The sequence below is a fragment of the Hibiscus syriacus genome, unplaced genomic scaffold (assembly GCF_006381635.1).
Source record: "Hibiscus syriacus cultivar Baekdansim isolate YM2019G1 unplaced genomic scaffold, ASM638163v2 tig00110472_pilon, whole genome shotgun sequence".
Classification (NCBI taxonomy): domain Eukaryota; kingdom Viridiplantae; phylum Streptophyta; class Magnoliopsida; order Malvales; family Malvaceae; genus Hibiscus; species Hibiscus syriacus.
The window spans coordinates 1,086,458-1,104,148 of NW_024062752.1; the positions used below are offsets into that span (position 1 = coordinate 1,086,458).

The 17,691-nt window shown below is 33.7% G+C and overlaps 1 protein-coding gene and 2 pseudogenes across 1 annotated transcript; 2 read left to right on the plus strand and 1 right to left on the minus strand.

The window, feature by feature from the left end:
- Window positions 1-3,033: 3,033 nt before the first annotated feature.
- Window positions 3,034-7,328, plus strand: LOC120127932 (annotated as a pseudogene).
- Window positions 7,329-7,864: 536 nt separating this feature from the next.
- LOC120127733 (beta-glucuronosyltransferase GlcAT14B-like) lies at window positions 7,865-13,136 on the minus strand. Its single transcript, XM_039145582.1, has 2 exons — window positions 12,857-13,136; window positions 7,865-8,154 (listed from the first exon to the last, which is right to left on the minus strand). Exons 1-2 carry the CDS (start codon window positions 13,134-13,136, stop codon window positions 7,865-7,867), a joined length of 570 nt encoding a protein of 189 aa, XP_039001513.1.
- Window positions 13,137-13,668: 532 nt separating this feature from the next.
- On the plus strand, window positions 13,669-17,360 carry LOC120127709 (annotated as a pseudogene).
- Window positions 17,361-17,691: the final 331 nt, after the last annotated feature.

Here is a 17,691-nt window from a genome sequence, read left to right on the forward strand (position 1 = left end):
ACATTGCAATCATATCAAATATATAGTTTTTTTAAAAAATTAAATTAAATTTAAAAAATATTATTATTTATAATAAATGATTTTGAACTAAAAAACAACAAGCACATGAGTTGCATTGGATCCATGTGGGATGGTTTTTGAGTTATTTTTTCTATTTGTCTCTTAGTGAATAATGAATGTAAAATGTACAATAGAAATAGGTCCATGTCAACTAGAATTACTGTGTAAAACAAGTTTGCTAATAATTTTTTTACATATGATTGACATTTGCATCAATTAGATTATAATTTGTAATTAAAAAATGTTTTTCCAAAGAATCCGATAAGAAGAATTCATTTTTAATATTTAGTAAAAAGAACTGCTGTATGGAGAAAGTCAAAGTTTAATATAATAAAACAATGATTTTATTTAGGGTAAATCATATTAGATACCATTGAACTTTAGATTGTGCACTTTTTATTCTATTGAACTTTTAATTACTTCAATTGTTACACTAAATTTTGGTTTTAACTTCAATAATACCTTTAGGTCGTTAAATTTTAACGATGCGATGACATGGACAAAACTATGTTGTTTTGATGCGACTATTAATGCCTAAAATGATGATGTTTTAGACACTAAACTTTAGAAGTATACTATTTTCATCGCTAAACTTTTAAATAAATCATTTTTTTCATTTCACTTTTCTATCAGGTAACACTAAATCATTTCATGTCATCTATTTACGAAAAGATTAAAATCAAAATATTCACATTTCACTCATCTTTCTTCACATCAAATTTATTTTCATGAAATCTACCCTCAAAACCGACGAAAATCATCTAAAGATTAGATGTGCTAATACTTTGAACTTATCCCATGGACGTTTGATGAGTTTAATTTTAAATTATGTTGTTTGTCTTCTTAAAATAATAATTTTCACTGTTCATATTTTCGAATAAATGACGGGCAACGGTTAATATCAACGATGGTCGAAAAAGTGAAGTGCCAAAAAGTGAAATGTTGAAAAGTTTAGTGACAAAAACAATATACTCCTAAAATTTAATGCCTAAAAGGGTGTAATTTTAAGTATCACTAATCACTTCCCAAAACATCGTTTATTCATATCATCACAACATTTGAATTTTAACGGTCCAATTATATAGTTGAAATTAAAATTAAAATCAAAATTTAATATTATTATTAAAAAAATTAAAAATTCAATAATATAAATAATATGACACCAAAATTTAATAATATATAATGTAATTTATATTTTTATTTATAAAACAAGTGTGTAACATGAAATATTGTAACATGAAATACTAATAAATAAATAAATGCGGTTACAATTATAATTATGTCAACTTACTATACCATAACAAATTAGCTATTTAATAGTAAGTGATTAGTGCATGGAAAATTATATTTTTGTTCGAATTAAAAATTCGTTGAGAAACTAAACTCCAACCGTCCACCTAAAACTAGGAAAATTGACTCACAAATGCAATTTCTAGCGAAAAAAATAGAGTGGGATGATGTGATTACAAAATTAAGCAAATTTTGACCAAAAGATTAGAATGGACGTAATGGTGTCATTGGAAATTGATTGGGAAAAGTGGGACCCGGGAAAGGAGATGATTATGGTGTAAGTGAGTTAGACTGTAACATCTCTTACCTAAGACCCAACAGTATTTGTTTATGGAGTAGAAATTTATAGGAGTAAAGAAAAGCCAAAACCACCTTCTTTCCTCAACTATTTTTTCTTTCTGTAATCTAAAGTAGTTTTAACATTTCCCCACTCTCACTCTCACCGAGTGAAACATACCCCCTTTTGTTAAAACTGAAAATGAAAAGGAACGGGTAGTATATATTAAAGGAACATTATGCTCAAGTGTTATTATTTAGACATTATGTATTACTTTTACTAAATTAAAATAATAAAAAAATTATTTTTATATTTTAAATTTCGAATTTGAACAATATAAACATCAAAAATATAAATATTTAATATAATACGATTAAAAATTATTTTAAATAGATATAATTTTATATTTATTGTATATTGATAAAAAATATAAATACAAAAATGTTCGAAACCTTCCATTTATGAAGCGCGTGAGCTCAAGAATGTCTTTTTACACATTGGTTTTCACAAACCCTAAATCCTATAACATTTAAAATGAAAATAATTAAATACTACTAAAATGGATGCCGTTAAAATGTTAATATTATCAATAAACTATTGCTCCCCAGTCCCACCTCAAATATTATTGATTTCTCCCAAAAAGAGAAAAACTCTCGTAATCTGAAAAAAAAAAAAACTTTCTATATTTGCTCCTTAGATCCATTTCTCCATCTTTCCATTTTGTTCCCTTGCAATCCCCTGATCACTTAACCCTCTCTGAGGTTTTCCAAGTTTCAATCCTTTCTAGCTGCAAAGGTGCTTTTCTCTTAAAGGTACCCGGAAAAGGTGAAGACTTTCATTTTTTAAAAGTTATTTTTTAATCTGTTATGTATTTTAAAACTGTGGGGTTTGAATAATTTGATTGGATGAGGAGAGCAGGAGAAAATTTGAGTGTGCAAAGAGGTGTCGTTTTCTGGGTTGGTATTTGGATTTGCATTAGCTTGTATTATCTTTGAAAGCTTTTTCAGGATTTTTTTGGGGTTAAAGGTTGTAGTTTTAAGAGAGCTTCTAGAGAAGTAGGCTCTTGTTTGAACAAATGAGGTTTTGATTAGATTGGATAGTATGTATATAGTATTGGGGTTTTAGTGAAGCCCAGCTTTATTGGTTTCTATTTCTAGAAACACGGATTTTTTATTATTTTCATTTGGTAGAATGCTGGTGCAGAAATAGGATTTATTATAACATTTCAATTTGGATGGGATATTGGAAGTTCTGTTTTTAGTCAGATTTTTTAGCGTTTTGAGTACGTCGGTAATGGATGAGGGGGATAATGTTGCAAAAAAAATAAATTTCTTGAAGAAATGAAGCATATTTAGTTACTGTAAGAAGAACTGAAGGAGGTACTGTTTGAAGGGTAGTTTTGGTGTATGATGGGTTGTATTTGTTGTAAGCCTTCTGCAATTGAAGATAGTAAGGAGAGTCCTAGGGAGAGGTTTTCGAGTAAAGCCTCAACAGAAGATAGAGCAAAGGATCGGTCTGATAACAATGAGGTGCGAACGATGTTAATTGATAAACAAGTGAATGGCTCGGTTGGGATGCATGGTGAGAATTTGGATAAGAGGGAGAAGATGGAGTATGTTGTTACTCAACACCCCGGGATGGGTAGTCTCCCGAAAGCTACAGAAGGTGAGCAGGTGGCAGCAGGTTGGCCTGCTTGGTTAGCTTCAGTGGCAGGAGAAGCAATCAGAGGATGGGTGCCGCGGCTTGCAGACGCATTTGAGAAGCTGGATAAAGTAATTATGCTCTTAACTTATTTCTTAGTTTTGGGTGTTGTTCATTGTATACTATGTTGCTCAGACTTCATTTTTCTTTAACTACTCGAGTCTGACACTAGAATTTGGGGATATGACCTTTAAGGATACTCCAAAGTCCAAATACATAGAAAAGTTTGAAGAATTTAGCCATACCCCTGTCGGATACATATCTGTGTCTAACACTTACACTCGAGTCCGAATAACATAGAATGTATACGATTTGTCCTTATGTTGCAAATTTCATTGATAATTTCCTTTTTTTACATATCAGTTTATTTTAAGTAGTTCCCTTTTAGTCTCTGCTTTGTTTGTTAATATTCAACTTTGTGCTATTATATTTGGATTCACACTTCGTTGTAATCCTTTTGGACATCTTTGAAAGATTGTAAAACATCTTTTTTTCAATTCTTGACTAATAAGTCACTATCCTATTAGAATTTCACCTACCTCTAAATCAGGTTAAGTTCAATAAGATCAAAACAGTACCAATTTACAACTTGAAGAAAAATTCCCTCTAAGTCCAGTGATATATCTTTTTCAACATTAAGGCATATTAATATTTCGTTCACCTCCACTGAGGTGCCCTCTCTATTGGTGGCTTCTGGATGTGTTGTTGTGATAATGAAACTTTAGTTAGGATTTTTGGAATTCGGTCTGTTTTCTTGATTCTGTACTACAGTCATTTAGTGTGTGTGATGTCTCTTATCTTATAACCAAACAATATGCTCTAAATTGACTGTTTCTTGTGGCTAGTAATTGTATCTGTCAGTTGAACTTATATATTCTATGCAGATTGGCCAGGGGACTTATAGTAATGTTTATAGGGCACATGATTTAGATCAGAAAAAAATTGTTGCTCTGAAGAAAGTAAGATTTGATAACCTTGAGCCGGAGAGTGTTCGATTTATGGCAAGAGAAATTCACATACTACGTAGACTTGACCATCCAAATGTTATAAAGCTGGAGGGTCTGGTTACCTCAAGGATGTCTTGCAGCTTGTACCTTGTTTTTGAGTATATGGAACATGATTTGGCTGGTCTTGCTTCAAACCCGGGTCTGAAGTTTTCTGAGCCACAGGTATGTCAGATTGTTCTGCAATTTATTTTCCTCTTAGCTGCAATCTGATATCTTCTAAAATTTACTTGTTTGTAAGTAAAAAATTACATTGGGATTCCATGAATTTCCCCCTTTAAATTGCATTCTAAAGAAGTTGAGAATATTCTGCAAATCAGACATTTATATTTGGCATCTATGGGGTATTCTTATGTTCTATTTATTGAACTTTGGGCAGGTTAAGTGCTACATGCAGCAACTTTTGCGTGGTCTTGATCATTGTCACAGCCATGGTGTCCTACATCGTGACATAAAAGGTTCAAATCTTCTAATTGACAATAATGGCATCTTGAAGATTGCAGATTTTGGTCTGGCAAGTTTTTATGATCCTCATCAAAGTCAGCCCTTGACAAGCCGTGTTGTAACTCTTTGGTATAGACCACCAGAGCTTCTACTTGGAGCCACTTCCTATGGTGCTGCCGTGGATTTATGGAGTACAGGTTGCATACTTGCCGAGCTATACGTAGGCAAGCCTATTATGCCCGGAAGAACTGAGGTGTGCTTTTGTTATTCAATGAGAGTTTTCCTACGCAGTACTAAGAGTTTTAAAATGAAACTTTAGTCTATTGGTATATGCATGACTATCGTTTTAGTGATAGGATGTGTCATACGTTGTCGTTAGAGCTCTAGAATTAAATGAATGATCAAGGTCAATGTCCTTTTGCTTTATAGGTGGAGCAGTTGCATAAAATTTTCAAACTTTGTGGCTCACCTTCTGAAGAGTATTGGAGAAAATCAAAGCTGCCTCATGCTACAATTTTTAAGCCCCAACAACCTTATAGACGCTGTGTTTCTGAAACTTTTAAGGAATTTCCTGCACCAGCATTAGCACTCATGGAAACCTTACTTTCCATTGACCCTGCTGATCGTGGATCTGCAGCTTCTGCTCTCAAGAATCAGGTATGTTTTTAAGAAATTGTATTTTATTATATTTCAGGCAACTATAATCAATGCATGTCTGCAAGCATCTTCCCCTCCTTTTCAGGGTGAATGTTGGTAATGAAGGTTGGCCAAGTATCTAATTTCCATGACTTGTGTTTTTACTTTGTTTTTTAAGTTCTTTATCAGAAATCCGCTTCCCTGTGATCCTTCAAGCTTGCCCAAGTATCCTCCTAGCAAAGAGTTTGATGCAAAAATGAGGGATGAGGAAGCTAGAAGGTGAATATTTTATAATTACAATGAGAATTTAACTTTATTTATTTATCTTTTAAAAAAATCCCGAGATGCTTCTGAAGGAGAATTTCTTTTAACTTTGTCACACTTGTGTGGGAGGTTACTTCCAAAAGAAATCGAGTGCTTTGAAATCTTTAGTTCTCGGAATAGGTGCAAAACTGCTAACAAACTATTTTTTTCTATTGGCAGACAAGGAGCAGCAGGAACCAAAGGTCAGAGACCTGACCTCGACAGAAGAGCAACAAGAGATTCTCGTGCCATGCCAGCGCCTGATGCCAATGCTGAACTAGTTTTGTCAATGCAGGTAACTTAAGATTTTGTTAACACTGTCCATTTCATCTATGCATCAATGATTTCTATTTAAATGATTTAACATAATTTGTGATTCTTTTTATCAAATTTTCTCTTTTTAGAACACCACCACCCTTATGCATTTGTAACATTTTCTTTGAAAAAAAATTACTTCGACATTCCAGAAAAGACAAGGCCAACCCAATTCTAAGAGTCGGAGTGAAAGTTTAATCCTCATCCTGAAGTAGTTGCCTCAGGCTTTCCTATAGATCCACCTCGACCATCACAAGCTGTAGAATCAAATGTGGATGCTCAGGGGAATCATCACAAGAGAGCCTCCCATTCAGGGCCAATGGCTCACAGAGCTGCATGGGCAAAGTCTGGTAAAAACCTCGATGATGCTCCAAAACTTTCTACTGGGGCTGACTTGTCAGTGATGCCAGGTTTAATGGCAGCAAGGAGAAGTAATCTTATATCTGAAGATGGCAGAGAGGGAACTGGTTCTTCACAACCAGAAGCTCCAAAAGTATTTGCAAGATTTCCCGGTTCCTTTAAGGAGGCCTCAGAATCTTTCCAACAGGATCCGAAACGAAATGTGCAGCAGAAAGAAGTAAGAATTAACATCAAAGATCCAGTTCTGGTAAGTAGTGAACCTGTCTTTTTGCTTTGATGATTGGTTCTCATGGTCAATTTTCCATAAAAGAAGAGCCTTGTCATTGATTTTTTTTCCTGGTCAAGTATTGTTATTCGTTGGTTGCTATGGTAACTTGTATTCATTTCAAGTATCTAATGCATAATTCTTAATGATGTGTGTTTCCAGCTTGGTTATGGCTCAAAGGGTCACAAAATTCACTATTCTGGTCCACTATTAGTCCCATCAGGCAACATGGATCAAATGCTCAAGGATCATGATCGTCAAATTCAAGAAGTTGTTCGACGAGCACGCCTGGATAAGGCAAAGATGAAAAAGGTTCCGATAGAAGGCAACCAAATATCAACCAATTCATTATTTGTTTCTCGTCGTTGAGCTAAACTTTTGAACCGCAAATCAGGACAAACATCAAGATGATGGCAGCAAATAATAGGCTGCCGATTCCCTTCTGAAATATGAACCGAAGTCGTTTTCTCTGCTATTTTTGTATAGCTCGATGCTTATAGGGAGATTGTTAGTGAAGCATATGTAGTTAAGCTTATAGCTGATGGAGAGATCTTTCTCTGTGATTAAACATGTGCATTTCTTTACCACTACAACTGCAATTTGCTAAGATATAACCCTTTCCTGTAGATCTGCCACAAATTAAATGCAGAGATCTTTAGATTATTTAATGTAATGAAACAAGCAAATTCTAGCTTGTTTACCAAATTACCTTGCCTCTTCTCAAGAAAATTGCAGCAGCATTAATGTGTATGTATATATGCATGCATGTATGTATATGGATAATAAGGCATTCTCATTTTGGTCAACTTTGGTTTACACGATGTAATTAATCAATTCTAAAGAAGGGAACGTCTATGCAGTAGAAAATGTAGACATCTATTGATAATCAGAAACTTCAACATCAAGAGTTTTCCCAGTTTGAGAACAATATTGCAAGCTAACTACATTGATCAAAATTCTTCAATTTACATAGCTTTGTCCCGCCTCACCCCATCATGATTACTATGTACATTGATATTGACCAATATAAGCTTTAATAGCTAATCTATCTAAGAGACGGGGAAGCCTTTGAGCTTCAGGAGTTGGTTCAAGCTTGTTAATGTCCCCAACATCCGAACATTTTGGTTCCCCGGACCAACCACCTGGAGTGAAGCTCGCATTAACACAGCCAAGCAAATCGACGTCAATCATATCCAATACACGAGCGTCTCATTTGAACTTGCGAGCGAATGCAGCATTGCTCCAAATCATCCTGCCTAGATCGTTAAGAGAAAGTACATGTGGGTGCTGTTTAGGAGGATTGTCCCATTTAATGTAATACATATCATGATTGATGACAGTCTTGGCGAATTCCGGAATATTGCATACCACCGTCTGGAAGTAGCCTTCAGGGGAAGAGATGAAGTTTGTGTAATACATGAGAAGGATTCTGGGTAGATTATCCCATCCCATAATAATATACTCGATGAACGGACGCGACATGATTGTCCATGCCGAACCTGCAACCAATGACAAGGATCTTGTAAAAGCAAAACTAATTTACCACCTCCATGAAAGTGGAAATTAGGCTTCTAAGTTTCAGTTTCTAGCATTTGAGAAGAGCTGCAATATGTCGATATGAACTATTTATCTCCATGAAATGTAATATACAGTTCATCCATTTCTGCATCACATCACTAAACAGGTGTGTATACACAGATACATACATATGTATATATTTCATAAATTTTGACACACCCCATAGCATTAAAAGATTTCACTTTAGATAGAAAAACAGATGGTAACACATGAGAAGTGCTGCAATATGCCACTGTGAATTATTGCAGACATGTATGATATGCGGTCCAGCCATATCTACATCACAAAGCAAATGCATATATATATATATATATATATATATATATATATATATTATCGCAGTCCTCACATTCTTAAATACTAAACTTACAAATCGAACAATATCAGGTGTATGAGAGAATGCTAGCCAGTATATAATTTAAATGCTGTAGGCAATTTTCTTCTCTTCGTGGCCCAAAATACTTCAGTCTTGTTGACCAATAGAGTCCCGGATCTAGAATTATCTATTAGAAGAATATAAATATTTTAGATTAAATGACTAAGATATTATATCTAGAATTCTCTATAATTATCTTGAGAATATTTTAGATTAAATGACTAAGATATTAATATGTGTCAACAATCTAATTGCCACTAAAATCTATAAATAGGGGTGAATTTTACCATCATAATAAGAGTGAAAATGAGAAAATGAATACCAAAAGAACGAGTTAGATAAAGAGAACTTAAAGGAAGATAAGAGAACATTAGTGAGGTAAGTGTGTAATACTAGTGAGGTGTGTAATATTATAATTGTTTTTTGTATTAATAAAAGTGTTCGCTTCTAGTTTATTCTTAGTTTGTTTTAAGTTCTTAGTGCACTTGAGTTACTTTTATTATATGTCGGCTCTGCCGTCTATTTAATATATGGTCGATTTATCGTCTAGTTGATATATGGTAGAATTTGCCACCTAAATGATATATGATCAGTCTGCCGCTTAAGTATTATTGTGCACTAAGAATTTATCGTATAAAGACTAATCAACGTCATAGAATTGATATATTAGTGGAATATCCTAAGTTCTCTATAGTAGGTGCATTAGATTCATCGAAATATTTTGATGCATTGTGTGATGTATCATGACGTGATCCTAAGAATATATATCATACTCTTGGCCTCTTTCACAAAGATGCTTTATTTTCCATGGTATGAGGTGAATGGAAATTGTTTTTTGAGGTGGAACGACACAATCAAGTGTGCTCAGAGATTGGATTCAGCGTGGAATTTGCAAAGCTAAAGCTAGACAGTATGTTTTCCTTGTATATTGCACAAATCCAATTGCTGTCAAATTTGGAAAACTTACGATCATTTTGTATAAACAAAGTTTTGGAGTGCCACTGTAAAACAGAGAAGTGAGTGATTTTTTTAATACTGTGAAACAGGGAAGAAGTGAGTGAATTTTTTTTTGAATATTGTGAAATAGAGTTGAGTGATTTTTTTTTCTTTGATTGACTAATTGTTTGCAATAATTTCCATTCCTAATTAGATCAATGATTAGCTTTAAAAAGTTTAGATTAAATTGACTAAAATACAATATAAAATTAAATCCAAAAGTTATGTATAATATAAGGTCCAATAGTAACATTTTACCAATTAACTATATGCTTATGGAAACAACTAATGATTAGTTCAAACTACAATTAGCTCCTTTTAGTGTAGAAGGGAAAATGAGATTCGCTCTTTTGATAACCCGAAGGCATCTTACTCGGCAAATCTTGATAGTGCAGCTGAAGTATGAGCTATAAACTTGATTAATGTTGTTGTATACTATTGAAATTATACCGTGTTATGATTGGTGAGCTTAGAGATAAGCTATGAGGTTTCACCCACCTTTCTAGGAAGTGGATTCCTACAACGCTATAGTATACTATTGGAATTATACTATATCATGATTGGTTACCTAGAGTCAAGCTCTGATGGTTAACATTAGTGAGGTAAGCGTATTATAATTGTATTTTGTATTAATAAAAGTGTTCGCTTCTCAGTTAAGTCTTGGTTTATTTTAAGTTCTCAGTGCACTTGAGTTACTTTTATTAAATGGTCGGCTCTGCCATCTGATTAATATATAGTCGATTATATTATCTCGTTGATATATGGTAGAATTTGCCACCTAAATAATATATGCTCAGTCCTGCCACTTAAGTATTATTATGCACTAAGAATTTATCATATAAAAGACTAATCAACGTCGTAGAATTGGTATATTAGTTGTATATCCTAAGTTTTCTATCGTAGGTGTATTAGTCTTATCGAAATATTTTGTTGCAAGTTTCTTGGACCATCTACCAACCAATCGTCTTCTGTCAACCAACAAATGCAACCTTTGAGCATCTTGAAATTCTAACTCGACTTATTAATCAAATAAACCTAAGGGTAAGGAGTCAAGTCAGCATATCTGACTTCCTGTGGTTAAGTTCAGAAGGGGTGCACGTATATTTTGAAGGATACAATATCTCACAGTGTCTGCTCACAACTGCAGAGTGAATCTTCAATGCCTATGGGGATACAGAGAATAGTGTGATGCACTATGAAGTCAACGAGAACCTACAGCCTCCTCTTAGCGTCAATCAAAGTGATGCATAGCTTAATAAAAATTGCATCTTGAAGTGGAGTGACACCATAAAGTTTGCTTTAGAGATTCGATTCAAAGTTTGAAGATCCCATTACAGTCTACCTTTGAAGATTTACATCATTTGTTTGATCAAAGTTTCAGCAATTTACAGTATCACTAAGAAGCTTATTTAATAGTTTACGTCAATTTTTTCTTTTGAATTACAAGAATTGACTGTGATTATTTACAATGATTAGCCATATTTTTCATTTCTTTATATCGAGTCAATATAATTAGATCAACAATTAGTCAAGTTTTCCATTCCTTTATATTGAATCAATATGATTACATAAAATCAAAATTCATTTATATGTAAAGAATTTATTTAAAATGACTTTATTTTTTCTAGATGCTAATAGTATCACATATATCAAAATTATTATTTAAATTTTAAATTACTCTTTAAATTTAAAACATTTTAATTGTATTAATAAATTAAATTATGCCCCTCTTTAAATTTACACCATATTTAAATTGACATTTAAAGTAAAAATTGATGAATAAACTAATAAAAAAACATGATCACAACATACTTTAATTAATGGTTTAATTGAAACACTTTAAAATTTAGGAATTAGTTTGGATACAGTTCAGAAATGAAGGACTTTTGATAAGTTAACCCTTTATTGTTCTATATTCCGATTACTCCCCCTTGCTGTTTGTAAATCACATAAAGATCCCATACGTACTTCTCTATAATAGCGTCCTTTACTTTTGAAATCAGACTGTTCCCTCTACTTGTAAGGTAAGCCAATTCAATTTATTTATTCATTTTCTTGTTCAATTTTCGATTCCCTGAATCCAAAAACTGGATTTTTTTAGCTTTGGTTCTTAATCATGTACTTAAGAGAAGGCCGCATTTAGATGTAGAGTAAGATGGATCCCCTCAAAATCCACCCGTTGACATTTTTCACATTAATATTTTAACATGATTGAACATTACATCATAATTATATGAATCTGTAATTATAATTCTAATAATTATACGAGTAATAGTTTTAATTATCTAATTATTTAACAAATATAACGGAATTACGGTTTAATTTTGAAAAATATACTTAATTGTAATTATAAGGGTTCAGGATGTTTAAAAACTAAAAAGAATCATAATTTATTAGTATTAATTAAATGCAATGTTGAAATAAATAATACTGAGATTTGTAAGTTTGAACTTTAAAAACAAATAAACAAACTTTACCGGTTTCCAAGGGGTGTCCGTTTCGCGGACAAGTTTAAGGATACTCTTGTAATTTGAAGTCTCAAACCTCGGCTCTCGTAATCATCGATGACGCTGACGTAAGTCAGATGATCTGAGAAATAAGAACACGTGTTAAAACAAAAGCGAGGACTACCAATGCATAAGAGAACATACTATGGATATCAAGGGGACAAAAAGCCACCAATCACTCACTTATCCCAATTATATATTCTTTCAATTTCTTATTAATATATATATATATATATATATATATATATATCTTTCAATTTTTTGAGAGTTTGTGTTATCGTCCGTATTATATTGTTTTTATAATTTATAATTTATTTTTTAAATACCAATTTATAATTGAAAGTGATTAATTTTTTAAGTAGTACATATAGCCATTTACCAAAATTAGCGTCTGAAACAACATTAGCAGCAATACAATCAGGGTAATCATAATTAAATGAAACAAACAAATTAGTTGTTGCAGCATATTGAGTGAGTTCAGGTGGATAGCATATTGAGGCCATGAGTAGGGATGGTCCTGAGCGACACCATTTACAGAACGTCGAATAAAACGAATGCAATATTCCGGATGGAAATCCAAAAGATGACGAGTTTCCGTTCAAAACCCATCGATTTCGGTCCCATGCACATCTCTCCCCTAAGCGACACCATTTACAGAACGTCGAATAAAACGAATGCAATAGTCCGGATGGAAATCCAAAAGATGACGAGCTTCCGTTAACGTAGACTGCAGTACCAACAAACCTGTATGGGGATTAAGAACTTGATTAACGATGTTAGTTGCATTTCTTTCTATGATCATATGTGAGTATCCATGTTCCACAGCAAAACGAAAACCGCAACAAGTAGCCAACGTTTCAACTAAACCAGCATCACGTGGACAAAAAAAAAACAGAGTACGACCAGTAATAACCAGTCCCTCAAAGTCACGCGCAATTACCCCTATGGACGTTGATCCCGACTGCGGCAGACAAACACCATCAACGTTAATCTTGATAAACTCATGATATATAAAATTATTCATATCTCAAAAACGAAAATAATCTATTTAAGAATTTTATCTTTACTTATCTTCTTATTAAATAGAATGAAATTGAATTTAAATCTTTATTTTTGATTATCAATATCTTCAATAATTTTGTTTTCTAAATCCTAATAAATAAATCATCATCGACTCGTATCCTCTCTCCCACAAGTTAAACATAAATTTACATTGATAAAAAACAGCACTCTTTCATGATACAAATTTTAAAAGAATTTTAAATTAAAGTGGTAAACTTTAACTCAATTTATATAAATATAAATTTATACTATTGGATTTTTAAAATTTATTTATAAAATATAATAATATTTACATATTTTAAAATTATTATATAAAGTTAAAAAAATACCAAAAACAGCAAAACAAACCATAGTCCTCTTGTAACTGCCAGCTTTGGCATAAAAAACGTTAGCCCACTGTTTTTTAGAACTAAAAAAAAAAAAAAAATTGTTTCACTTAAAAACCCATTTCCCCCCTTCATTCTCTCTCTCTCTCTGTCTCTCTGCATTGATATAAAGCTAAAATCTGTTATATTTCTTGTGCTTCCCTCTCCTATTTCTCTCTCTGGTAAACAACAAGATAATTCCGAAACAGAGAGAGAGACTGAGATCTTAATCTCTTATATCTCTTTCTTTCCTGTAAAAGGCTTTTTCTCCTCTCTTGATCATCTCTCCAAATGGGTAATCATATAAGTTTTTTTTTCCTATCTGGGTTTTTGTTTGTCATTCTGTTGATTTTTCTCTCTCATTCACAATTCAATATTTTGGATTTTCTTTTTCTTTTTTTGAAAAAAATATCATATAATTTAGCATGATAGTTTTATTGATAGATAATGGTTTGATCTTGTGCTATAGCATGTTATCATTGATTTGATTGTCCTTTTTTTCTATCTGGATCATGTCTTTGTATTTTTCTATTATACTAGATCAAGCATATATATCAATTTGATGTTGGTTTAAAGATCTCATGTTGAATATTTTGTTTGAAATTCCTCTGTTTTCTAACTCTTTTGATTTGATTAATAAAGAAGCTACCTAAAGAAATGGCTTTAGATAGTTTTATTTCCAATGCTATTGTAAATCCTTGAAATTTTGTTTATTTATCTGTCATGTTACCATTTAGTAAAATGAATCGCTTTGTATTGATCTTTTTTTCTCCTCGTTCTTTTTTATAAATGAAATGATATTTATATTTTGTTCATATAATGTGGTATTGTAATCTTTGTTAGGTTTATAATTTGTTCGTGATTAATGAATATAGAGATTGTGGGATCAAACATGGCGCAAGTAGCTGAAGTAGACAAATCATTTTTGCTTGATAAGGAAAATGTGAAACTGGACAAGGATACTGTTCATAATGAGACCATTAAAGTTGTTTCCGGTGCCAAGGAACTGGATAAGGGAGACGGGAATAACGCATCGAATGCTAACATCCCAACGGATGCAGTTGATGAGTGGCCTGCAGTTAAACAGATTCACTCGTTTTATTTTGTCAGGTATCGCCTTTATGACGATTCGGAGATAAAAGCCAAAATCGATCAGGCTGATAAAGAGCTACAAAAGTGGAATAGAACCAGGTTCAAGATTACTGATGAATTAAAAGCTCAGAGGGTGAGTGAAAAGCTATTAATTTCGATTAGACGCGTGGCATGATTAACCGTTCGTTTTTGTTCTTATATAAGATATATATTTGTCATGTCCTATTCGGCTTTTAATTGGTTCCTATAGTTTAGGTGACATTATTGCTGTGACGAGTCTTTCGAACTTGTGTTTAATGCGATCGGGTGTGCTTTTAGTAATAAATGATGGAAATTAACGACCGTGAGCATGTAGTAACTATTATGATGCCAGTTTTAGCCTAATCTCACTTACTTTTTAAAGCATTATCTTTATGTCTTCAGTCGGATCGAGCAGAGTTACTTTCTCAAGTGAGAGCCTTGAATGTTGATTTTGACCAATTTAAGGAGATTTTAGGAGAGAAAAAGAAGGAAATAGAACCATTGCAGCAGGCTTTACGCAAGCTTCGCACCAATAACTATGCTTTTGGTGGTCTATGCTCATCCGAGGAAGAGCTCAATGCTGTTGTATGTTACTCCTAACTGTTTCTAGAATTTGTCGATTATTTTTTTCTGCAGTTAATCCTATTCTGTTTTAATCACTTAATGGAATTGGTGAACTACAGATCCATTGCTTGCAATATCGCATTCAGCATGAAAGCATCCCATTGGCTGAGGAGAAGCAACTTCTTAGAGAAATCAAACGACTAGAGGGAACCAGGGAAATGGTCCTCGCTAATGCAGCAATGAGAGCAAAGATTCAGGATTCAATGGGTCAGAAAGAAGCTATTCAGGATCAGATTAAGGTACGAAACTTTTGTTTAGCATCTCTTGAAGTTTTCTTTCCCACTTTCCTCCTGTATTAATAAGACCTTCATTGTTTTACACTAATAAACTTTCTATATTTGTTTTATCGTAGCTTATGGGAGGTGATTTGAATGGAGTAAGGAAGGAGCAGCACGCAGTCCAGTCGAAGAAGAAACAAATTAAAGATAAATTGAATGTGATAGAGAAGAGAATCAACATTTTACAAGAGGAGCTGAAAGATGTGACTGAGAAGAGGGACAAAGCATATGAAACCATTCAGGAACTGAGGAAACAACGCGATGAAGAAGTAGTCTTTTCTTTGCTTGAAGCTTTAAAATTTATGTTTCATATGCACACATGACCATATCTGAACGTTCATTTATGTTTGAAGATCTTCATGGAAGATTGGCATCGTTTGAGTAAACCATTTATTTAGTTAAATTTTTATCTGGTTTTGCCAATATGCATAGTCTAGCTTTCAAGCTTCATCGTGTGTGCTATTTCTAAGGACTCGTTTTAATTACTATTTTCTTTCAAAATTTCAGAATGTGTACTTTTTCCAGAGCCGTTCACTCCTAAACAAGGCCAAATTTGTAGCTGCCAAGAAAGATATGAAGGCACTTGAGGAGCTTGCAGCTGTTGAGGTTTGTTGAGACTGCTGATTAATGCTTTGTTTAGAGAATCTCACATGCTTCGTATTCAATTGATCACTTATCTTCTGTACTGGTTTTAGGCTGAGAAGTTTATGTCTCTCTGGAACGGTGACAAAGCCTTCAGGGATGATTATGAGAAACGGATTCTGACATCCCTGGACAGTCGGCAATTGAGCCGGGATGGCCGGATAAGGAATCCTGATGAGAAACCACTGGTTACACCGGGCGTACGGTACCTTTGCAAACTGAAACAATTCTGAGACCTAGTTCGAGACAACCAAAGGAAGAAGCCAAGTCCTCTCCCCAACCAGGTACTAAAAAAAAGGTCCAGAAAGATGCTGACACCAAAGTAATGGAGTCAAAATCCTCTCCAGAGAATGTTGTAGCAGAGAAGGAGATTTCTGGATCGGGCAAGTCGGAGGACACTTCTGCAAGCACCAAAACCGATGCTGCAAAACTGAAAGAGAAGAAGAGAGAAGAGGAAATTGCAAAAGCAAAGCAAGCTTTAGAAAGGAAGAAGAAGATGGCTGAAAAGGCAGCTGCCAAAGCAGCTATAAGAGCTCAAAAGGAGGCTGAAAAGAAGCTCAAGGAAATTATTTGCTTCTCTCTCTCTAGTTTTGTTTCTGATAATTAGTGTGGGTTAAAACTGAAATCTTGCATTGTTATTTTTTTTCAGGAGCGTGAGAAGAAAGCAAGGAAGAAGGCAGCAGCATCATCTTCAACTGCTGTCAATCCCGAGGAACCAACTGAACCCGAGGCTGAGGCTTCAGAATCCGAGAAGGTCGATGTTAATGCTGATGCACCTGTTCCTGCTCCTGTTTCAGTGAAGGACAAGGCGCAAAAGGAGAGTACATTTCGGTACAGAAATCGAACTAAAGGACCCGAGGCACTTCCAAGAGCCATACTGAGACGTAAGAAGTCGACCAACTACTGGTCATGGGCTGCTCCTGCTGCGCTGGTGGTGCTGATACTTTTGGCATTGATTTACTACTATTATCTTGTCTGAAACATTAACAGAGTTGAATGAGACCGAGAGTTTTGGTTGATCGACATTGCTATTAGCTGGGTCCATAGCGGCAAAAGTTAGTTAATTCTGTTCTTTGCATCCATCGAAGGATGCCCTAAGAAAACTCATAATGTTGCTGGTAGTTCAGTTTGAATATTTTTTGAAGCCAAAACTTAGTAATTCTGGTTTAATTGGTTGTATTTTTGAAATTGTCTTCCATTAATTTGAGAATGTCATCAGAATCCTTTATAGACAATTCCTGTTCTTATAGCATTTCCATATTTGTTTAATAAAGTAACAATTACTCAACAAGCATGATGCCATTATACAAAGCAATATTCATTTCATACTGAACTACTGGTAAAATGCTTCTCATTTGTTGAATACAACTCGAAAACCCCTTTAACAGCTTATGATGGTTTGGATAAACCAGGGAATTGGTGGGATATTGATCTGTTGGACTCCTTCAAGGATCTGAACAACTTTCGCCATGGATGGTAAAATGCTCTGGTGACT

What these genes read in the sequence shown, in the direction of transcription:
- LOC120127733 (XM_039145582.1), bottom strand. Translation starts at nt 13,136, where the DNA reads ATGAATAATTTTATATATCATGAGTTTATCAAGATTAACGTTGATGGT. An exon ending in AGTTCTTAATCCCCATACAG is followed by an intron (nt 8,155 to 12,856) that starts GTTTGTTGGTAC and finishes CATTGGTTGCAG; the next exon opens with GTTCGGCATGGACAATCATG.